General features: G+C 44.1%; 2 protein-coding genes across 12 annotated transcripts in view; both read right to left on the bottom strand.

Annotated features, from left to right (window-relative positions):
- Positions 1-1650: 1650 nt before the first annotated feature.
- RPE (ribulose-5-phosphate-3-epimerase) lies at positions 1651-11423 on the bottom strand. Of its 3 annotated transcripts, none has more exons than XM_006127377.4 (6): positions 11183-11423; positions 6551-6630; positions 5414-5553; positions 4764-4898; positions 4154-4240; positions 1651-2088 (listed from the first exon to the last, which is right to left on the bottom strand). In XM_006127377.4, exons 1-6 carry the CDS (start codon positions 11302-11304, stop codon positions 1966-1968), a joined length of 687 nt encoding a protein of 228 aa, XP_006127439.1. In that variant the 5' UTR covers positions 11305-11423; the 3' UTR covers positions 1651-1965. The 3 variants fall into 3 exon arrangements, with proteins under 3 accessions (XP_006127439.1, XP_075790044.1, XP_075790043.1); XM_075933929.1 differs by having other exon boundaries at positions 11126-11264; XM_075933928.1 differs by having other exon boundaries at positions 11069-11204.
- Positions 11424-11786: 363 nt separating this feature from the next.
- Positions 11787-18482, bottom strand: part of UNC80 (unc-80 subunit of NALCN channel complex) — a 178480-nt gene continuing 171784 nt past the window's right edge. For all 9 annotated transcript variants that reach the window (XM_075933921.1, XM_075933912.1, XM_075933917.1 and 6 more), the window contains one exon: positions 11787-16792. In XM_075933921.1, the coding sequence (XP_075790036.1) occupies positions 16532-16792 (261 nt within the window). In that variant the 3' untranslated portion in view covers positions 11787-16531. The remainder of the gene's footprint in view (positions 16793-18482) is intronic.

Below are 18482 nucleotides of genomic sequence, written 5' to 3'. Positions count from 1 at the left end.
CTATGGCTCAATTTATGTAGTTGTGCTTTGTTTACCATTTTGGATCAAAATACAAGTCTCCATGGCCTGGTTGCAAGAGGTTGCGCATCCTCCTCTCCTAAATCCATGACCTTCCTCAAAGCATGGGAAAGGCAGACAGGCCTCCAATGTGATCAGACCCTATTTTCTGTATTATTTGGGTACATGCTTGTAGCACTGTCCTCTGTAAGACCCATACACCCAAGTAAGGACTGAACAGACATCTTGATTCTAATTTATTTTCCTTCATTGACAACAGTAGGCAGGCTGGCCCCTTCCCTTGTCACAGAATAGCAGTTCTCTCTTGGCCCACCCGTGCAGCAATGCGCACATTTGTTTTAGTTCTATAGTCTAGATGGCAGCTTTGTTGGCTTTCCACTGGAACTTTATTTTGGGACAAATAAGTCTTAGCTGGCATTCATTTTAGGCCCAGTGATATCCTTCCGCTTTTATTTCTGAAACATTATGACATTATGCAATCCTAAAGAAATTGCAGCTATAGAAAAGTACAGTGTTTCGTATTGGAGGTCTGGCAGGGTGAATGTGCAGTGTGTCTGGAAATTTAATTTAGGCATGAAAGTTTGAGCTAGACTTCTCCCTTCATTCAAAATCTAAAAGACTGCATTGTGTGGTTCATTTTAATGTGAAAGTACTTTTGCCATTCAGATGCCTAATCAGACTGGGTGTCTTCCAGGTCAGAATGTACTTTCATGGATGTGGTGCAGCTACTGTTTTCTATGTATAAGCATATCACTTAAAAGTAAGTGCAGCAAAGCATTCCGGGACCAAAAATTGTCATCTTTACATTTGTTTGCTAAGAGTGAAAATGTACAGTTCTTACAGAGTAAAATAATAATGTAATTAAGCCTATGTGAGAGTAGTAATCTCTGTGGTGACTAATAGCCTTACAAGGGGCTATGATAGTGCAGAGGTCACACTTACAAAGAACAGGGCTAAAATAGGAATACTCAGCCTCTCACTCTGCTTGAGAGAAGATGAGATTGTATACATGTCCACCTCATCCCCAAAGTGAGTGTAACCTAGGCTGGCAGGCCCATTGACCAAAAAAAAGGAGTGCCCCTCCCCGCCCACGTTGCTCTAGTTTTGGACCTGACAAAGGATTCAATTACATACTTCCCTCAGGGCAGAGCATAATATTTTTAAACTGAAAGACTGCATGGCCTCGTAAGTGATGACACAGGACTGCTTGCAGTTCAGTTATGGAGTGAATGTTTGTTTTGGGGGTGTTGTGGGAAGGAGTATAGCAATTAATTACATTTGGAAAAGCACAGCAAATGTGAGCTAATGATTCCATATTGACAATTATCCCTAACTTGGTTTTGGTTCTTTCTAAACTCTAGCTGACTCACTAACAGCATTGAGGATGTCATGGCCCAGTCTTCAGGGCTGCCTCTACAAGCCTTCTTGTGGCCCCTTAGTACTTTTTTTGTGCAGCCCCTTTGCAGATGCATCCTCACATCAGGTTTCACTGAGGGAGCTAGAATGGCTATGTTTGCTGTACATACCTGTCTCAGTCAGTGAACTTATTTCAGAAAAGATGCTCTTTCTTTGGTTGATCCTGGAGTGCCCATATTATTGAACAGCTAATAGATGAGTCTAGTTTGCCGTATGATGACTTAGAACAGAGTTTTATTTTAAACACTGAAACAGTTTTGTAGGGATGCACAGAGCAGACATTCCTCCACGCGATATCCCTTCTCAAGCAAAATCGCACAATTTTGTTTCAATCCAATCCCTGGTAGCTGCTATAAAATGAGCCTCAATGCAATTTGAGAGAGAGCACTGGCTGATTGTATTTCCAACCCTGGAAAAACAGCTGCTCCCTTCATTGTTCATTTCAATGAATGCTCAATTCTTCAGTGCTGCAGTCCTGGCTCAGCAGCTATGTTTCCACATTTGAATAGGACCCACTCACACAAGTTGGTCTCATCGGTCCAGGGAGCGCTTCTGAGCAGCTTCTGAACACACATTTCTCAGGAGGTTGATGACAGATCTAGGATCTTCACTTTTCATTATAGCACTTCCAGATACAATCATGTTTGCTCCTGCCTGGAAGAAAGTTAAAACAGTCAGATAGGGACTACTAGCACAGAGTATTGAGATTAATTAGTTAAAAATTCTCACTGAAGGACTGTCTGGATATGTGGATTCTCTACTCCGACCCTATGCCACCAGCACTCCCAGCTATCTCCGTGAAACCACTAATTTCCTGAGAAAACTACAATGCATTGGTGATTGTCCATAAACATCCCACACATAGATGGAATACAAGCTGTCAGGAACAGTACCCCTGATGCTGCCACAGCACAACTGGTGGCTGAGCTCTGTGACTTTATCCTCGCACACAATTATTTCAGATTTGGTGACAATATATACCACCAGACCAGTGGCACCGCTGTGCCCCACAATATGCCAACATTTTATGGCTGACCTAGAACAACGCTTCTTCAGCTCTTTTCTACTCATCCCCTTCTCTACCTACGCTACACTGATGACATCATCATCATCATCTGGACCCATGGGAAAGAAACTGAAAGAATTCCACCAGGATTTCAACAGCTTCCACCCCACCATCAACCTACAGTCTACACAGGAGGTCCACTTCCTGGACACCACGGTGCGAATAATTGACGGTCACATAAACACCGAAAACCTACCAACCGCTATGCCTACCTTCATGCCTCCAGCTTCCATCCCGGATACACCACACGATCCATTGTCGACAGCCAAGCACTGAGGTACAACCATATTTGCTCCAACTCGTCAGACAGAGACCAATACCTACAAGATCTTCACCAAGCATTCTTGAAACTATGCTACCCACACGAGGGAGTAAGGAAACAGATCAACAGAGCCAGATGTGTACCCAGAAGCCTCCTGCTGTGGGACAAGCCCAAAAAAGAAACCAACAGAACACCACTGGCCATCACCTACAGTCCTCGGCTAAAACCTCTCCAACCCATCCTGGACAATGATCCCTCACTTTCACAGGCCTTGGGAGGCAGGCCAGTCCTCGCCCACAGACAACCCGCCAACCTGAAGCATAGTCTCACTAGCAACTATACAGTGCACCATAGTAACTCTAACTCAGGAACCAATCCATGCCACAAACCTCGGTGCCAACTCTGCCAAAACATATCTACACTAGCAACACCATTACAGGACCTAACCATATCAGCCACACCATCACTGGTTCATTCACCTGCATGTCTACCAATGTAATATACGCCATCATGTGCCAACAATGCCCCTCTGCTGTATCAGCCAAACTGGACAGTCCCTACGTAAAAGAATAAATGGACACAAATCAGATATTAGGAATGGCAATATACAAAAACCTGTAGAAGAACACTTCAGTCTCCCTGGACACACAATAGCATATCTAAAGGTAGCCATCCTGCAGCAAAAAAACTTCCAAGACCAGACTTCAAAGAAAAATTGCTGAGCTACAGTTCATCGGCAAGTTTGACACCATCAGCTCAGGATTAAACAGACTGTGAAATGGCTAGCTAACTACAAAAGCAGCGTCTCCTCTCTTGATATTCACACCTCCTCGTCAGCTGCTAGAAGTGGGCCTCATCCTCCCTGATTGAATTAACCTCATTATCTCTAGCCTAATTCTGGCCTGCATATTTATACCTGCCTCTGGATATTTCCACTACATGCATCTAAGGAAGCGGGTCTTTGCCCACAAAAGCTTTTGCTCCAATACATCTGTTAGTCTATAAGGTACTACAGGACTCCTTGTCGCTTTTGCAGATCCAGATTAATACGGCTACCCCTCTGATAGTGAAAATGCTGTATTAGAAAAAGTAGGCAACTATTTTCCTCTTGCCACATGCATGGACTCCATTAGATAAGACTCTCTCAGGACAGGTTGTGAGAGAATTACTCTAATGAGAAAAGGGTATTCTTTCCCCCACACAGCATTCCTGCTGCACTCTTGCCTATTTTAGTTCTGGTTCTACCCCAAGCAAAGGAAAACAAAAACAAGTGCTATATGTTGGGTCATAGGTTGATAGACAACCTAAAAAAAGATCACCTGCCTTGGTGCTGCAAATGACCAAAATTACTATCTAAGACAAACTGTGCTGTTCAGTTTTTAAAATCTTACCTCAGCACATTTATGAATGGTGTCTGGCCCCACACCACCATCCACTTCAATATCCAAGGAAGGAAATTGTGTCCTCAGCCACTGAACCTAATGAGTTCATACAAAAAAATGCAAAAGATAAGTATTTGATTTTACATTCAGCTGCCGTGCAGGTGTAGATCATTTCCAACATTTTAAATGTTTAAAGAATATTTGTTAACAGAATCTCATCTCCTCTCAGTTCTCAAGCTGTAGGACAGGGTGGCCAACCCATTACAGATGAAGAGCCAAAATAGAACCAAGGGGGAAAAAGTGGTTGAGCAAAAAACAAAAACAAAACAAAGAGCCCCCACATTTGGTCAAATAAAAAGAGCCCCCGCTGCAGCCCTTTTAAGAGCAGAGCAGGCATTGCCCTTTTAAGGCAGCCATTCTGAAGTCTGCACAGGACACTGCAACTCCAGCTCTGTCTCTTCCAGACAGAAACACGCTGCCCCTTTCAGAGCCGTGAGCGCAGGAGCCACAATTTTTTCTTTGGAGAGCTGCATGTGGCTCGCAAGCCGCAGGTTGGCAACCTCTGCTGTAAGAAGTAGAAAGGATTAATTCCATTTAATAAAACACAGTCAGTATCTACCTTCGGCATCATGTCTTCCATGAATTTCTGCCCTCCAAATCCAGGTTCCACTGTCATCACCAAAGCCATGTCTATCTGATTAGCCCATGGTGCTAAGTATTCAACTACAGTTCCAGGTTTGATGGCCAAGCCAACCTGGCAAGGAGGGAAACAAACGAAAGTGCATCTGGAGCACTGGCACCTGTTAGCATTGCTCTGATACTGGCTACTACATGCATAATACAGTTACTGATTAAGTATTTGGAATATTTTGTAAGACCAATTTAGGTACTAACTACATTGAAACAAACTTTGTATATTGAACCCCAACCCCCCCTCCCCCCCCGCCGCCCCACACCTATAATGTAATCTATCCACAGCCCCTGGGGCTAGGGCTGTGACTGAGGCCTAGTCTAGGGCTAGAGTGCAACAGGGCGGTGCTCCCTCCCTGTCCCCATGGGGGCTGGCCTGGTCTGTGCTCCTCCCTTTTCTCCACACCTCCCTAGTAGGGTTCATGGACCAGCGCATGAAAGCAAGATTCCATTTTGTCTCTAGTATTTCCATCAAAATACAAATCAGATTCATTTTGTTAGAACAATACTGCCTAGATCTTACAGAGGAAAATAGCTACTGCAATGGCGCACACTGCTCTTGCCACACCAACTCCTCACCTTCATTCCATTTTCCCGAATGTCTTTAATCAGTGCTCCTGGATTGTCTGTAGCCTCTAGGTGGAAGGTGTATTGGTTTGCCCCTGCTACAGCCATTGGTTTCACCCACTGTTCTGGCTTGGCAACCATCATGTGCAAATCTAAATGTATGAAGTCAAACAGAAACAAGGGTAAGCAAGATACACTTGGAACGCATCACTGCACCAAAATATACTAACGTGTATTATCTGCAATAAATGCATGCACTCAGCTCCAAGAGTAGCCACAGCATTACCTGTTTGCATATTAAGTCATACAAAATAAATGCAGAATATAAATCCATGCTCAAAACTGGTATTATTGGATGTTCTAGTTAACCTTAATAGTACTGATTAAATGACTGACAGAATGACATGCCACATGGTAATGTGTTTTTTAAAGTACTAAAAAACAAAACACATTAGCTCACAGAATATATTCTTCCTTCCTTCGAAGGATGTAAAATCTGGTCTAAAAGGTTAACCAGTTAAACTTTAACAGAAGCAGCTCTCCCCGCACACGGTGCAGTGGGCCCAGTTGGGCTGAAGTAACCCTCCACTCCTGCAGTGCAATGCAGTAAGCCTAGCTGGGCCACCCATTAACCATTTACCCAGTAAGCATCACCCAATAAGGGTGATGCTTACTGGGTAACCAGCAAACCTTTTACATCCCTACCTTTGACTTAGCTTAGCTAAAAAGGAAACCATATTTTTAAAGCATTTTGTTTGGCCATAAATATTTGGTATTCACTGAGCCAGGACATGGTTCCTTTGTGCTACTCAAGTTCTAGAAAGGGTTGAAAATCTGGGGAAATCCTCATTTGACATAGCTGGCTTCTACAGCAACCCTCCTCATCTTTCCCAACATGTAGAGGGATGTGTTGAAATCACACTCCAAGGATTCCTGTCATCCTCGTGGTCCCAGGGGCAAGGCTAATGTCAACTACGACAGCACAAAACCACCTCCAGGATTAGGGAGTGGCAGAATGATTCTGAGGTTACCCCTCTGAGCTGTGCCCTAAGCTTACAGTCCACAGGTGAGGATTCAAATCCAGTGTTTTGTGTTTTCCTCTGTCAATATAACACATTATTCAAGAGTTTGGAAAAATGAAATCCTTACCAAAGAAAGGATCCTGACCCAGTTGCTTTCGAAGGCTCTCTACTACAGGGTGGCCAAATGTGATGTTCGGAACAAAGTGCCTACCAATTAGAAAAAGCACTTGATTTTTTTTTTTAAGCTGAGGTTCTTATTATGCATGCTATAGAGTTTCACTGTAGGGTGACTAAAGTAAGGAATTTTATATTGACCTACATATTTTTATATTTATGAAAAATATAAAAACAAATCTTCATAAACTATGTTCAAGACACAGTGTTGTTAATACAACAGAATCTCAGAGTTATAAACACATCGAGAACAGCGATAGTAATTGAACAAATCATTATGGGTGTTCTTTCCAAAGTTTACAGCTGAACATTGACTTAGAACTTTGAAACTTTACTATGCAAGAAAAAAAATGCTGCTTTTAGCCATCTTATATGAAAAACACAGAAACAGTTTCTTTACCCTAATCACATCTTTTTTGAACTTTTTTTCAAGTAGTTTACTGCTATCATAGTACTTTTGTCTTTGCAGCTACCTGATTACTGAATTCTGGTGCTATATGGGTATTGTTGACCAATCAGTGTGTCTCAGATTCTACTTTAGAGAGGGTATACACTGGGAATGAGGAGACAGTTTATTCCCAGTTCTGCCACTCACCTATCATGTGACCTTCAACAGTAAGAGATCGCTGCCCAATTTCCCTCCTGCCCTTTCACTGTCTTGCCTATTTAAGGCCATAAGTTCCTTGGAGAAGAGACTGTCTCTTGCTATGTGCTTGTTCAGCTCCCAAATCTCAATTTGGGCTTCTAGGCATTATAAAATAATCAATTCAGTGAGGTGAACAAAACTCAGCGGTCAGACATTTTTAACATCAAAGTCAAATAAGGTGTTAGGGAAGAAACCAAGATGAATTTAAAAGGACAGAAATGAACTTTCAGTGGGACTGCCACTCTGTGTGCATGAGAGAATGATACTCTTATATCTGTCCCCAGCAAAAGTTAAGTGGGATCTAGAAGCCCCAGTTTTCATGAATACAGTCCATTTTCTTGAAGCAAGAAAAAGTTGTTGAATGGAAAATCAGCTATATAATTCATGAAGTTAGCTAGTGACTTCTATGGTCAATCTATTTTTCTTGAAAGGCATTCAGATACTATGATGATGAGAGGCATTAAAACACCCTAAGACAGAGACGGGCAGTAATTTTCAAGGGGGCTACTCTAAGAATTTTGGTAAGTGATCATGGGCCACACTTTTCTATTACATTAATGGAAAAGGCATGGGGCCAGGGAGGGAGTTTGGGTGCAAGAGGGGATTCAGACCTGGGGCAAAGGTGTAGGGTGCAGGGCCTGGGAAGATGTGCCAGATGCAGGCTTTGGCCCTGGCTGGGAAGCTCTTACCATAGGCAGCTCCCGGCTGGTGGCATAGTAGGGCACTCAGGCAGGCAGGCTGCATGCTATGGTAGCCCCATGCTACTCAAATCAGCCCCCTGTTGATGGCAAATATGTCTCCAGGTTGCTCGAGGAGGAGGAGGGAAGTGAGCCTCCACCATGCTGCCTGTGCCCACAAGCACCACCTCTGCAGCTCCGACTGGCTGGTTTCCGGCGAACAAGAGCTGTGAGGATGGGGGCGAGAGTAGTGCATAGAGACCTGCTACCACACATCCCCATGAGGTGCTCAGAACCACGCTTGCCAGGAGCAGCAAGCTGCGCAGCTTCCAGGAGTGGCATGGCTGGGCCCATAGCAGGCATGCTATTTGAGTATTCCACTGGGCTGCAAGATTTTCAGCAGCCCTGGTTCACAGGGTCATGGCGGGCTGGAGGAAAACGTCTGGCTGCACAAATATTACCCGTATTTTGCTCACTTGTCCTAAGACAAGCTATGGCCGCCATGGCGTTACAAAGCTGCAGCCCCGCATGAAGCCCGCTTTGAAGTACCTTCTCTTCTCTTCCCCCCCGCCCTTTGCTGCCTCTATCTGATAGAGGCAGGAAGGGGGGAGGGGGAGGAAGAGGAGGGAAATTGACTAGTCAACTGGACTATTCAATAAGCATTTGCTTATCCGGTAGTCGACTAGTCCTAAAGGACAAGAGAGTGACATCATCACATCACCCTGCATCCCGCTGCCTGCCTCCACCCTTAGCTGCTCCGCCTCCTCCCTCCCTCCCTCTCCAGTGCTTGGGGGTTGGGAGGGAGTAAGGTTGCCAGATGGTTTAAAAAAAAAATAGCTGACACACTTGACATTACATCACAATCTGCATTACATTTTATTTAGAAAATACCGGGCATTTATATTTTCTCAATTTATTTCTAGAACAGAAAGCTCAAATACTGGACTGTCCAGTTCAAAACCTGGCAACCCTATGGGGAGGTGAGGTTGGGAGGGGGGAGCCGGGGCTGCTGCTCCTTGGACCAGAGACAGGTTGAGGGTGAGAGCCAGAGCGGCAGCTGGGGGAAGAGCAGGGGCTCCTTGGACCAGCCTTCCTCAGCCACTGATTGGGGGGCGGGGGGAGCCGGGACTGACCTGGCCCTGGCCCAATGGCAGGGGGGAGAGGGAGAAGAGCAGGGGCTGACACAGCAGGGCTCTCCCCCGCAGCCAGGGAGAGGGGAAGAGCCTGGGCTACTACAGTCCAGCCCTCTGAACAGTTTTGGGGGGAGGGACAGGCCGGGCCCATCACCAGAGAGAGGAGAGATGGCAATTATATTGAGCAGGGAGCACAGCCCCTAGTTTCCTTTAAAATCTTTACACCAAGGGATATGAAAAACAGGAGTTTATATATGGAGCAAGAGAGAGACAAAAGAAAGCATAGGTGTCCTCTGGTTAGTGGGGCAGGAAAACTGAATAGACATCAAGAAGGCTTGTTTTCCTTCAGCCTTCACTAAAAAGGAACATTATCACCAGACACTAAGTAAAATTTATATTAGCAAGGAAGCAATGCAAACCAAAATGTGAAAAGAACAAGTTAGAGAATATTTAGGGAAGCTGGACATACTCAAGTTGGCAGGGCCTGATGAAATTCATTGTAGGTACTTAAGACACTAGCTGAAGCAATCTCAGAACCCATTAATTATCTTTGAGAACTCATGGAGAACAAGTCAAGTCAAGTCCCGAGGACTCGAAAGGGCAAGTACAGAGCACGTCTTTAAAAAGGGAACAAAGAGAAGCTGGATCAAACCCATCTCAGTGAGCCTCTCCCAGCTGCAGGAAACTGAAGACAGCACCACTCCTAGCAGCAGTCAGAATCAAGGGTGGTAACACTGCAACCCTCCAACAATGGCCTTGCAACTCTTTCCTACCCCCTTTGGGTTCATGACCCAACACAATGAAATTTCAGATTTAAATATATGAAACCATGACCTTTTAGATTTTAAAAATCCTATGACCATGAAACTTATCAACATGGATTGTGAATTTGGTAGGGCCCTAATAATAAAGTTGTAAGAAATATCTAGCATGGATTTGTCCAGAGCTCAATTTCCTTCTTTGGTACAGTTATTAGCTGTGGGATTTGGCTTTTGACAATTCCATATGACAGCATCATAATCAAATCAGAAAAATAAAGTCTGGATGAAACTATTATTGGTGCAAATCTGGTTGAAAGACAATAGTCAAAAAGTAGTTATCAATGGTTTGCTGTTAATCTGGAGGGATGTATCTAGTCGGGTTCCGGGATGTATCTAGTCGGGTTCCACATGTCAGCTCTGGGTCTGGTACTATGTAATATTTTAATAGTTTGGATAATAGAGAGTATGCAGTGGACACCAAACTGGGAGAGGTACTGGCACATTGGAGAATACAAAATAACTTAATCAGTAGTCCCTGTAAACGGGGTGCTTGTGCAGTGAGATTTAAATGCCACCCCGCTGATTAGTAGAGCGCCCATTTGCACATGCCTCAGTGCACACAAAAATGGTTCTGCACAGGGATGGAAAAGATTAAAGGGAGGATGTTCAAAACAGAACTAGTGAAGTTCATGGAGGACAGGCTCACTGGTGGGTATTAGCCAGCGCGGGCGGGGCAGTGCCCTTCTCCTGTGTGCGCCAGAAGCTGAGAGGCAGGACAGATGCTCCAGGGCTGCCTGGTCTGCTCAGGTCTCGGGCACTGGGCACTGTGGGCAGGCTCCCAGGAGAGCTGGGCCTGTGGCCTGGCCAGTCTTATGCTCTGTTTCAAGAGGGCGGAGCCCTTTAGCCAGTAACTGACACGGGCAGCAAGGGGGAGCCCAGCCTGGACCAGGCTTCCAGTGGAACCCACCCCGGGGGCGGCTCCCATCGCCCGCCCGCTAGCCAACGCCTGTCGGGGCGGCCTGTTTACTGGCTCCGTCCTCGCCACGGGAACTGGCCGCGGGACTCCCCGGCCTGCACGTCCAGGAGAAAAACAGACCCCGGCCCGTGCGGGGCTCCCACGGCTGCGCAGCCGCAACTTGCAGGGCGCGGCTCGGGGGAGGAGCGCGCGGGCTGTTGGCCACAACCGCAGCCCCGCCCCGCAGGCGCCCCGGACAGGCCCGCGGGAGGGGCTCGCGCCCGGCCGGCGGCAGTTACCCGTCCATCACGCGCCAGGCCCGCGGGAGGGGCTCGCGCCCGGCCGGCGGCAGTTACCCGTCCATCACGCGCCAGGCCCGCGGGAGGGGCTCGCGCCCGGCCGGCGGCAGTTACCCGTCCATCACGTCCAGGTGCAGATAGTCCGCCCCGGAGTCCAGCATGCGGCCGCACTCGGTGCCCAGCGCCGCCAGATCGCTGTTGAGGATGGACGGGCCGATCCGGCACCCCGACGCCATGGTCGCCCCGCCACCCGGAACTAGGCGAGGCGCAGGCGCAACTGCCTGAGGAAACCGCTGCCCGAGGATCTTGGGGTGGATAGTTCTTCGGCCTCTGCCGCCCGGGGCCCGCAGCGCAACAGGGACTACCCGCCCCACAATGCAACGCGGGTTCGGGAAGGGTTAGCGCAGGCGCGCTGCGTGAGCTTTTGCACCTCCCTCCCGGCGCCAAGGGGCGGGGCAGCAATGGAGAGGGGAGAGGCGAGCCCCGCCCACCGCTGCTCGGGTCACGCCCTCGGCGGCTCACCCCATCCCGCTGGTGGGCGGGGCGTTGTCGCGTGTGTTGAGCAAGACGCGGCCGGGCCTCCAGCCCTGCAAAGCCGCCTCGTGGGCGCTCGGCTGCCGGCGCGGGGGGGTTCTCCGGCCAGGAGCATGCAGGCGGGGAAGAGAGGAGGCTTTCGGAGGCCGCGTCGCGAGAGCAGTAACGCCTGACACAGTGCACGCCCGTTGTGTGCCATATATTTTATTGTGCATATTCAAACATTAAACTCTTTCATAAACACAATTCAGACATCTCTATATTGTACCCTTAGTCTTTGGTCGCTTGGCATACAGCACAGACTTTGCTAGTCCTTGTCTAGGTCTGTAATCCTTCGGATCTGTCATCCTGCACGTTATTTTGAAAGGGGCTTTCATTTTCCTAATAATTGTGGCTGTCCAGTTGCATTGAGTCTGAAAAATGAATTGCACAGTTGTAACGTGGGAAAATTATATAAGTTGACATGGTTTTACCCACGTCTATGTAAGGAATTTGCCTTAAGCCCTCATATCTCGCTTGCTTCTAATAAATTCTGTTTCCTCTGTTTAGCACAGCAAGATTGGCTTCCTTTCAGTGCAAGACAGAAAATATAACAGTAGCAAATGAGTAGGTACTTCTTAACTGCCCTGAGATAATAGTTTATTCTGGTTGGACTATTTTAACTAGTTTCTTTTCTAATAGTTTCTGTCTTTCCCTCTAAACATTTCTTTGGTAATGGGAAGTAAAACACTATATTAAAGCTTAAGATTTGTTCAAATTTCAGAGAGAATGCCCTTGTTCAGAGATTATGAGGGAACTACATCATTTATAAACTTATACTTGGTTAGGGTTTCAACTCAACAAGAGTTTCTAATTTTGATGGTTTTTTTAACTTCCAAATTAAAAAGATTATTTCATGTTTTCCTTCTGGAACACTTTTCTTTCCTTCAAAAATCTAGACAATAGTAGTATTTCAAATACATCCTCTGACATTCTTATGCACATATATTTATACATAAATACACCTAGACATTCAGCACAGTTCAGGTCACATTAAGAGGACACAAATGCATACAAGAAGTGGATCAAACCAAAAGTTCCCAGTACAATGATCCTCTCTTTTTTAAAAGGCTGGACTGGGGAGGTATATGGCAAGTTTTAGTGAGGCACATATCAAAAGATGACAGAGAAACATATTAAATGATGACAAACTCTGTTGGCAACAAAGTAATTTCACAGTACAGGATATAGCGCCTTTTAAAAAGGAAAAGTTGTCTAATGTTGTACAATAGGATTAAACACAGAGCCATGCCTTTTAATTACTATTTGTTGATCATGATTAGTGTGAACAGACTTTTCTATTTTTAATCCTTTTGCCAACTGTATGTTAATGTAAAACTTCGAAGCAACACAAGAGAATCAAACACTGACAGACATTGGTTCAGGCCAGACATTTGACATACACTTAAGGCCTCTAACACTAATAAAGCAGCATCATTTTCCTTCACAGCAGAAATATACCAGTCACTTTATAAAGATACTGGAAAAATGCACAAACTCTGCTAAAGTACATGTTTATGCACCTTATTAGTACTAAGTGCAACCAATATGAAAGAAAAAATTACAAGTACACAGACTGATCAGCCTGTGTTAACTACCTAACGAAAGTATAGCCATCTTCTGAGCTACCTGAATAATCTAATCTTCATTTATACAATGCATTTTTTAGCTGGAGGGTGGACTTCAAAAGAGGCATTTTTAGTCTTTGCTATGGCTTGCTAAGATGGATTCAGCTTGTAACAGTGGGCAATCTTAATGGAAACATTTATTACAAATATTGAATTTAACATAGTAAATCACAGTTATTTTTCTATAATAAGACTAGAGTATCATGGGAAGGCATCTATTTCGCACTCATGTAAATGCTTTCTTTTAAATATATTATTAATGAAAAAGTGACTATGAAATTCACAGGGTTCCATGTTTATTGTGTCTCGGTCATTTCTATATCAAATTTACTCAGTTTATGAGTAAAAAGTTTCCCCCTTCAATTGCCAGTTAAGCCAACCAGGGATCTGAATGAGAAGCTGTGTTCTTTCTGATTTATGTATCATCATTAATAATAGCAATTGCATGCTTAGTACATATTTTTGATGATGCCAATGCTAGGAAAGAATCCAGGGCATTCTCCTACAGATGGATGGTATAAGTTCTAGTGCTGAGAGACGTAAGAATTAATCGGATAAATTTAAGTTAGCAACATAAGCAGCTATATTGCAGAATATCCATCATCTGTGTTGACCAAGCTGCCATTTTTATATAGACACAAACTACTTTTAAGATTTCCCTCTATTCAGTAAGGGTTTAATCCTGCAAGATTCCCATGAGGTGCAAAGCACTTCCTATGAGGTGCAAAGTGTCTTTAACTCTCAATGAAGGCAACATTAGTAGAAGGTGTTCAACACCTTTGGACTGGGGCCTTGACAGACAAACTTGTGAAAAGAATACATTTTGTTGTTTTTAGGGTATCTCGTGTGTGTGTGTGTGTGTGTGTGTGTGTGTGTGTGAGTGAGAGAAAGAGAAAGAGAAAGAGAAAGAGAGAGAATAATATATAGGACCCAATTGTGTACTCTGATGTATACATACAGCTCCTGTTGACTCATATATATGTAGAGGATACATGATGGTAGGATATAAAGGTTGATTGGTTGAAATTACTGAAGCCACAAGTCAGTTCTGCAGTTGATTCTAAATGAGTGCCAAAAAACCTATAATACTTCACCACCATGTAGGCTTCATATGACAATGTTTTACAGAAAAACTGTTAGGAAAAAAAACTTAAGAAAATACAGTGTTGTTGTTGTTGGGTGGTAGTGTTTGCTTGGTGTGCATTTTGTTTTGGGGATTTGTGGTCATATCATTTTAACTCTAAAATCATGTTTTAATACCACAAGTCCAGATTGAAAGGTCAAACAAGATTGTGATTATTTTTAGAGCTTTCTAAAATGTATCAAAAAGAAGTTTTCTATATATAATAATGCTACAGTTACAAGGTCTAATATCTCATTCTGTCCAGGTTAATTGAAAATGTATTATGTGTATGCGTGCGTGCGCGCACATGTGTGTGCGCACATACACACATAGGCATTGCTTGAAGTTTCTTGCTATGCCTCACAGTTGTTCTGCAGCTTGCCCGTATGTCAATGAGTAAAGTGCCATTTCAATTTAATCCCATGATCCTGAAGCACAATTGTAACTCACCCACAACTTCAATCAATTCCCAAAGGGGACACAGAATATGTATAAATATTATGCATGTATATCAACACATGCAGAGTCATAATTAGTGCATATTCATATACACACATATCATGAGGCCTTTTTTAAATACAATCTCAGTGTGCAGAAAATATATTCTTTCATCAGGTCTGTTCCCTGCAATATTCATTCCTGGTTTACAGAAATGTGAAAATAGGGATATGGATATATTTACTTAAAATATGTTTTTCCAAGTGCATACAGCATAAATATTTGCATCAATTAAGTTGTTGCCCCATACTACAAAGTCCACACATTCTAGCTGTGGTTTCTACGTAAGTTGCTTAGTACATTTAAGCAGCATATATAGTACCATTTACATCAGTACAGACCACTTTTACTTCCTTCCCCTCTATCTTTGGGCATGGCATGTGCATTCTCTCTCATAGTCTGTAGTGTATTCAGTTTTACACGGAATTACTTTTTTTTTTTTTTTTTTTTTTTAGCACTAGGATAATGTCTTACAGAATGCAATGAAACCAACAGACCGAAGTAAACGCTACTAAAGCCTGCCATGATCTTTCTAATCATTGAATGGTATGAGCCACTGCTATAGGGGTTAGAAAATACAGTCATGGGCCTTCTTATTTAATACAATCCTTAGTTTGATGTTAATTGTCAACAATAGTGTCAATATTCAATCATGCAAGTCTTTCATTCAGATACTATAAGAGACAGAACTATGTAGCACTTTAAGGACTAACAAGATGGTTTATTAGGTGATGTTCTAGATGAACAGGAATATGTGTTCTTGATCTTGTAACTGGCATGGTTAGGTCCAATAATGGTGTCAGCAGAGTAAATATGTGGACAAAGCTTGTTGCAAGGGTTTGTTGCAAGGGAAAGTTCCAGGGTTGGTATTAGTGTGATATGCCCTGTGGTTGTTGGTAAGAATCATCTTGAGGTTAGGAGGTTGTCTATAGGAGACTATGGGTCTGTCTCCCAGAGCCTCTCAGAGTGTAGTATCCTGTTCCAGTATAGGTTGTAGGTTATTGATAATGTGTCGGACGGGTTTAAGTTGGGGGCTACAGGTGATGACAAGTGGTGTTCTATTGTTGGTTTTCCTGGATCTGTCTTAAAGTAGATGGTTTCTGGGTATTCGTTTGGCTCTTTCAAGTGCTACATAGTTCTGTCTTTTGTTTCAGCTACACCAGACTAACACAGCTGCATCTCTATCACTATTCAGATACTATGTAACCCTTGTGAAATTACAAAAATAAACTTTGGGATGCAGTGTTAAAATGGCTAACCTCAAAAAGGTGGGGTGTTTCAGTCTACAATATTAAAGTAATGCATTTTACTGGAGAAGCTGCAGACTGCAGTAGATTTCTGGCAGATCAAGATTTTGGGAAACAAATACATGACTGTAGAATTTTTTAGAATTTTCTTCTGGTCTTTGGGGGTCTGTCCTGAACCAAACTAGGTTTGCCAAAGGCTTAATTTATTTCCTAAAACAATAGAAAATCTTTCCAATTATAGAAAATAAGATTCTTAGATATTCTCCCTTGTGGAATAAAGTGCTCTTTTGATTAGTTCATGAATGGTCATCAAGAAACTCTACAGAGAAGGTATAGTTTCTCTAGCAATGCTCTACATTGTGTCTCCTCCCATTCTAATCTAGTTCCCAGACTTTTACACATGGGACTCGTCTAAGTCAGCATCAGTCTCACCAAGCTCAACATTTGTGAAGCTGAAGTGGCTGGTAAGCAGGGGATTCTCCATCCCATTGTCTTCACTGATATGAAGGACGGTGTCTCCATGTTGCAATAAGCTGGTTGTCTCAAGGCCTGCAAAGTCCTCTGAATCAGAGAGCTGTGTAGCAGGTGTGCTATGTGCTTGTGCTGCCTCCAAATCTTCCTCTCCTTTTTCCTTTTCAGTAGGAAGTGCCTCACTCTGAAATCAAGGAGAGTTTTCAGTCAGGCTCCAACTTACGGGAAGAGAACAGGCAAGCAAAGGGGGGAATAAAGAGGGAAGGGAGAGAATGAAAAAGTAGTATGTGCAAAATATATTAACCTCCATTAGCTAATAAATACTAATCCATAATTGTGCTTCGGTTTATTTGAATTGTTTAAAAAGCTACATACCCTAAAATTTTATGCAAAACAATTTTTTTCCTGGTTGGTGAATTTGTAGTGGAAACTACAAAGGTGATATCCCCCCTACAGTTTGGAGGGAGGAATTGGCATTACAATTTTTTTCATATTTTTTCCAAAATGGGTTTTTCAGTCTCTTCTGCTCATGGCCAAGGATGCATCCCCTGTGGCAACCAGATAAAAGGACATATAAAAAGAGATGTCTCATTGGCTCAGCTCTAACTTCTTGGTTACAATTTGTAATTTTCTGATAGTCCATCTTCCACCCTCCTTTTTTCCAGCAGAAAAGAGTTTTTTTTTAAAGGTGCCCAGGAGCGGCCTGAGGCCGGCAGCAGCAGCTGGCGCCCTAGGCAGGGTGGCACAATCGCAGCCCCTGCCTGCATGGAAGTCAATGGCCATGATGTCATCACAGGGCACCCCCGGCGCCCCATGACATAATCATCGGGTGCCCACGGCAGCGGCACCCTAGGCAACTGCCTAGCTCGCCTAGGCTCACAGGCCGCCCCTGAAGGTGCCCTACTGCAGTTCTGTGTGATTTACTCTAACTAGCATGAAGCTCAGTGGCACAGTATCAGCCTGTACTATCCAACCCTGTCCTGGACCCGGGGGAATATTTGTATTTCAGCACAGAGTAGCCGCCCACGTGCTGTGGCTCTACTGCTCCTGGCAGTCATGTGAGATAAACATTCACTCAGGTGCGTTTACATAGATTGTAATCACCCACTCTGATGACAGTGTCAACGTACTGCAGTAATGTGTTTTTTGTAGGAATCCTTCCATACTGATACATCAGTCTAACCTACTCCAACGCTCACAGATCATCCCTGCAGAGACCCGTGTGGCTGAGGAGAGTGTGGAAGGGTGTATGAGAGAAAAAAGTCCACAGACAGGTGGAGGAAGACATAAGGCAGTTCGAAGGACATGTAGTGGTGAAGTGCCACAGAAGTGAAAGGAAAGAGATCAATACAAAGATCTTGGAACTGGCAATTTAGACAAGAAGTGGTATTGGGTTACCACCTCACTGTAAGGAAAACAGACTCTGCAGCATGAGCAGTGGGGATAAGAGGCAAAGGGAGGCAATGCTGTCTTGTGCTCAACCTTTTCCCATTCCTATTCAGATAGTTCCTGCAGGCTCCCACAACAGACTGTTGCAGCCTGGGAAGAGTTTTCCCCTGGAGGGAATCTATTATCTTAGGCTAACCCGGGGAAAGCGGGTTTTGCCCACGAAAGCTCATGATAATATATATTTTGTTCATCTCTAAGGTGCCACAGTATTCCACATTGTTTCTTTAAAGTTACAGACTAACATGGCTATCCTTCTGAGACTTATATACTGTCAGTTTCTGAATCTACTGACAAAAACAGTTGTGCATTAAAAACAATGAGTGTTGTAGCACTGTAAAATACAGTAATTCCTCATTTAACACTATAGATGTGTTTCTGAAAATGTTCGTGCTAAGCGAAAATGTGCTATACAGGGTCAATTTTCC

The sequence above is a fragment of the Pelodiscus sinensis genome, chromosome 7 (assembly GCF_049634645.1).
Source record: "Pelodiscus sinensis isolate JC-2024 chromosome 7, ASM4963464v1, whole genome shotgun sequence".
NCBI classification, from domain to species: Eukaryota; Metazoa; Chordata; order Testudines; family Trionychidae; genus Pelodiscus; species Pelodiscus sinensis.
The sequence above is the reverse complement of the archived record's forward strand: the minus strand, read 5'-3'. Positions and strand labels throughout refer to the sequence as shown.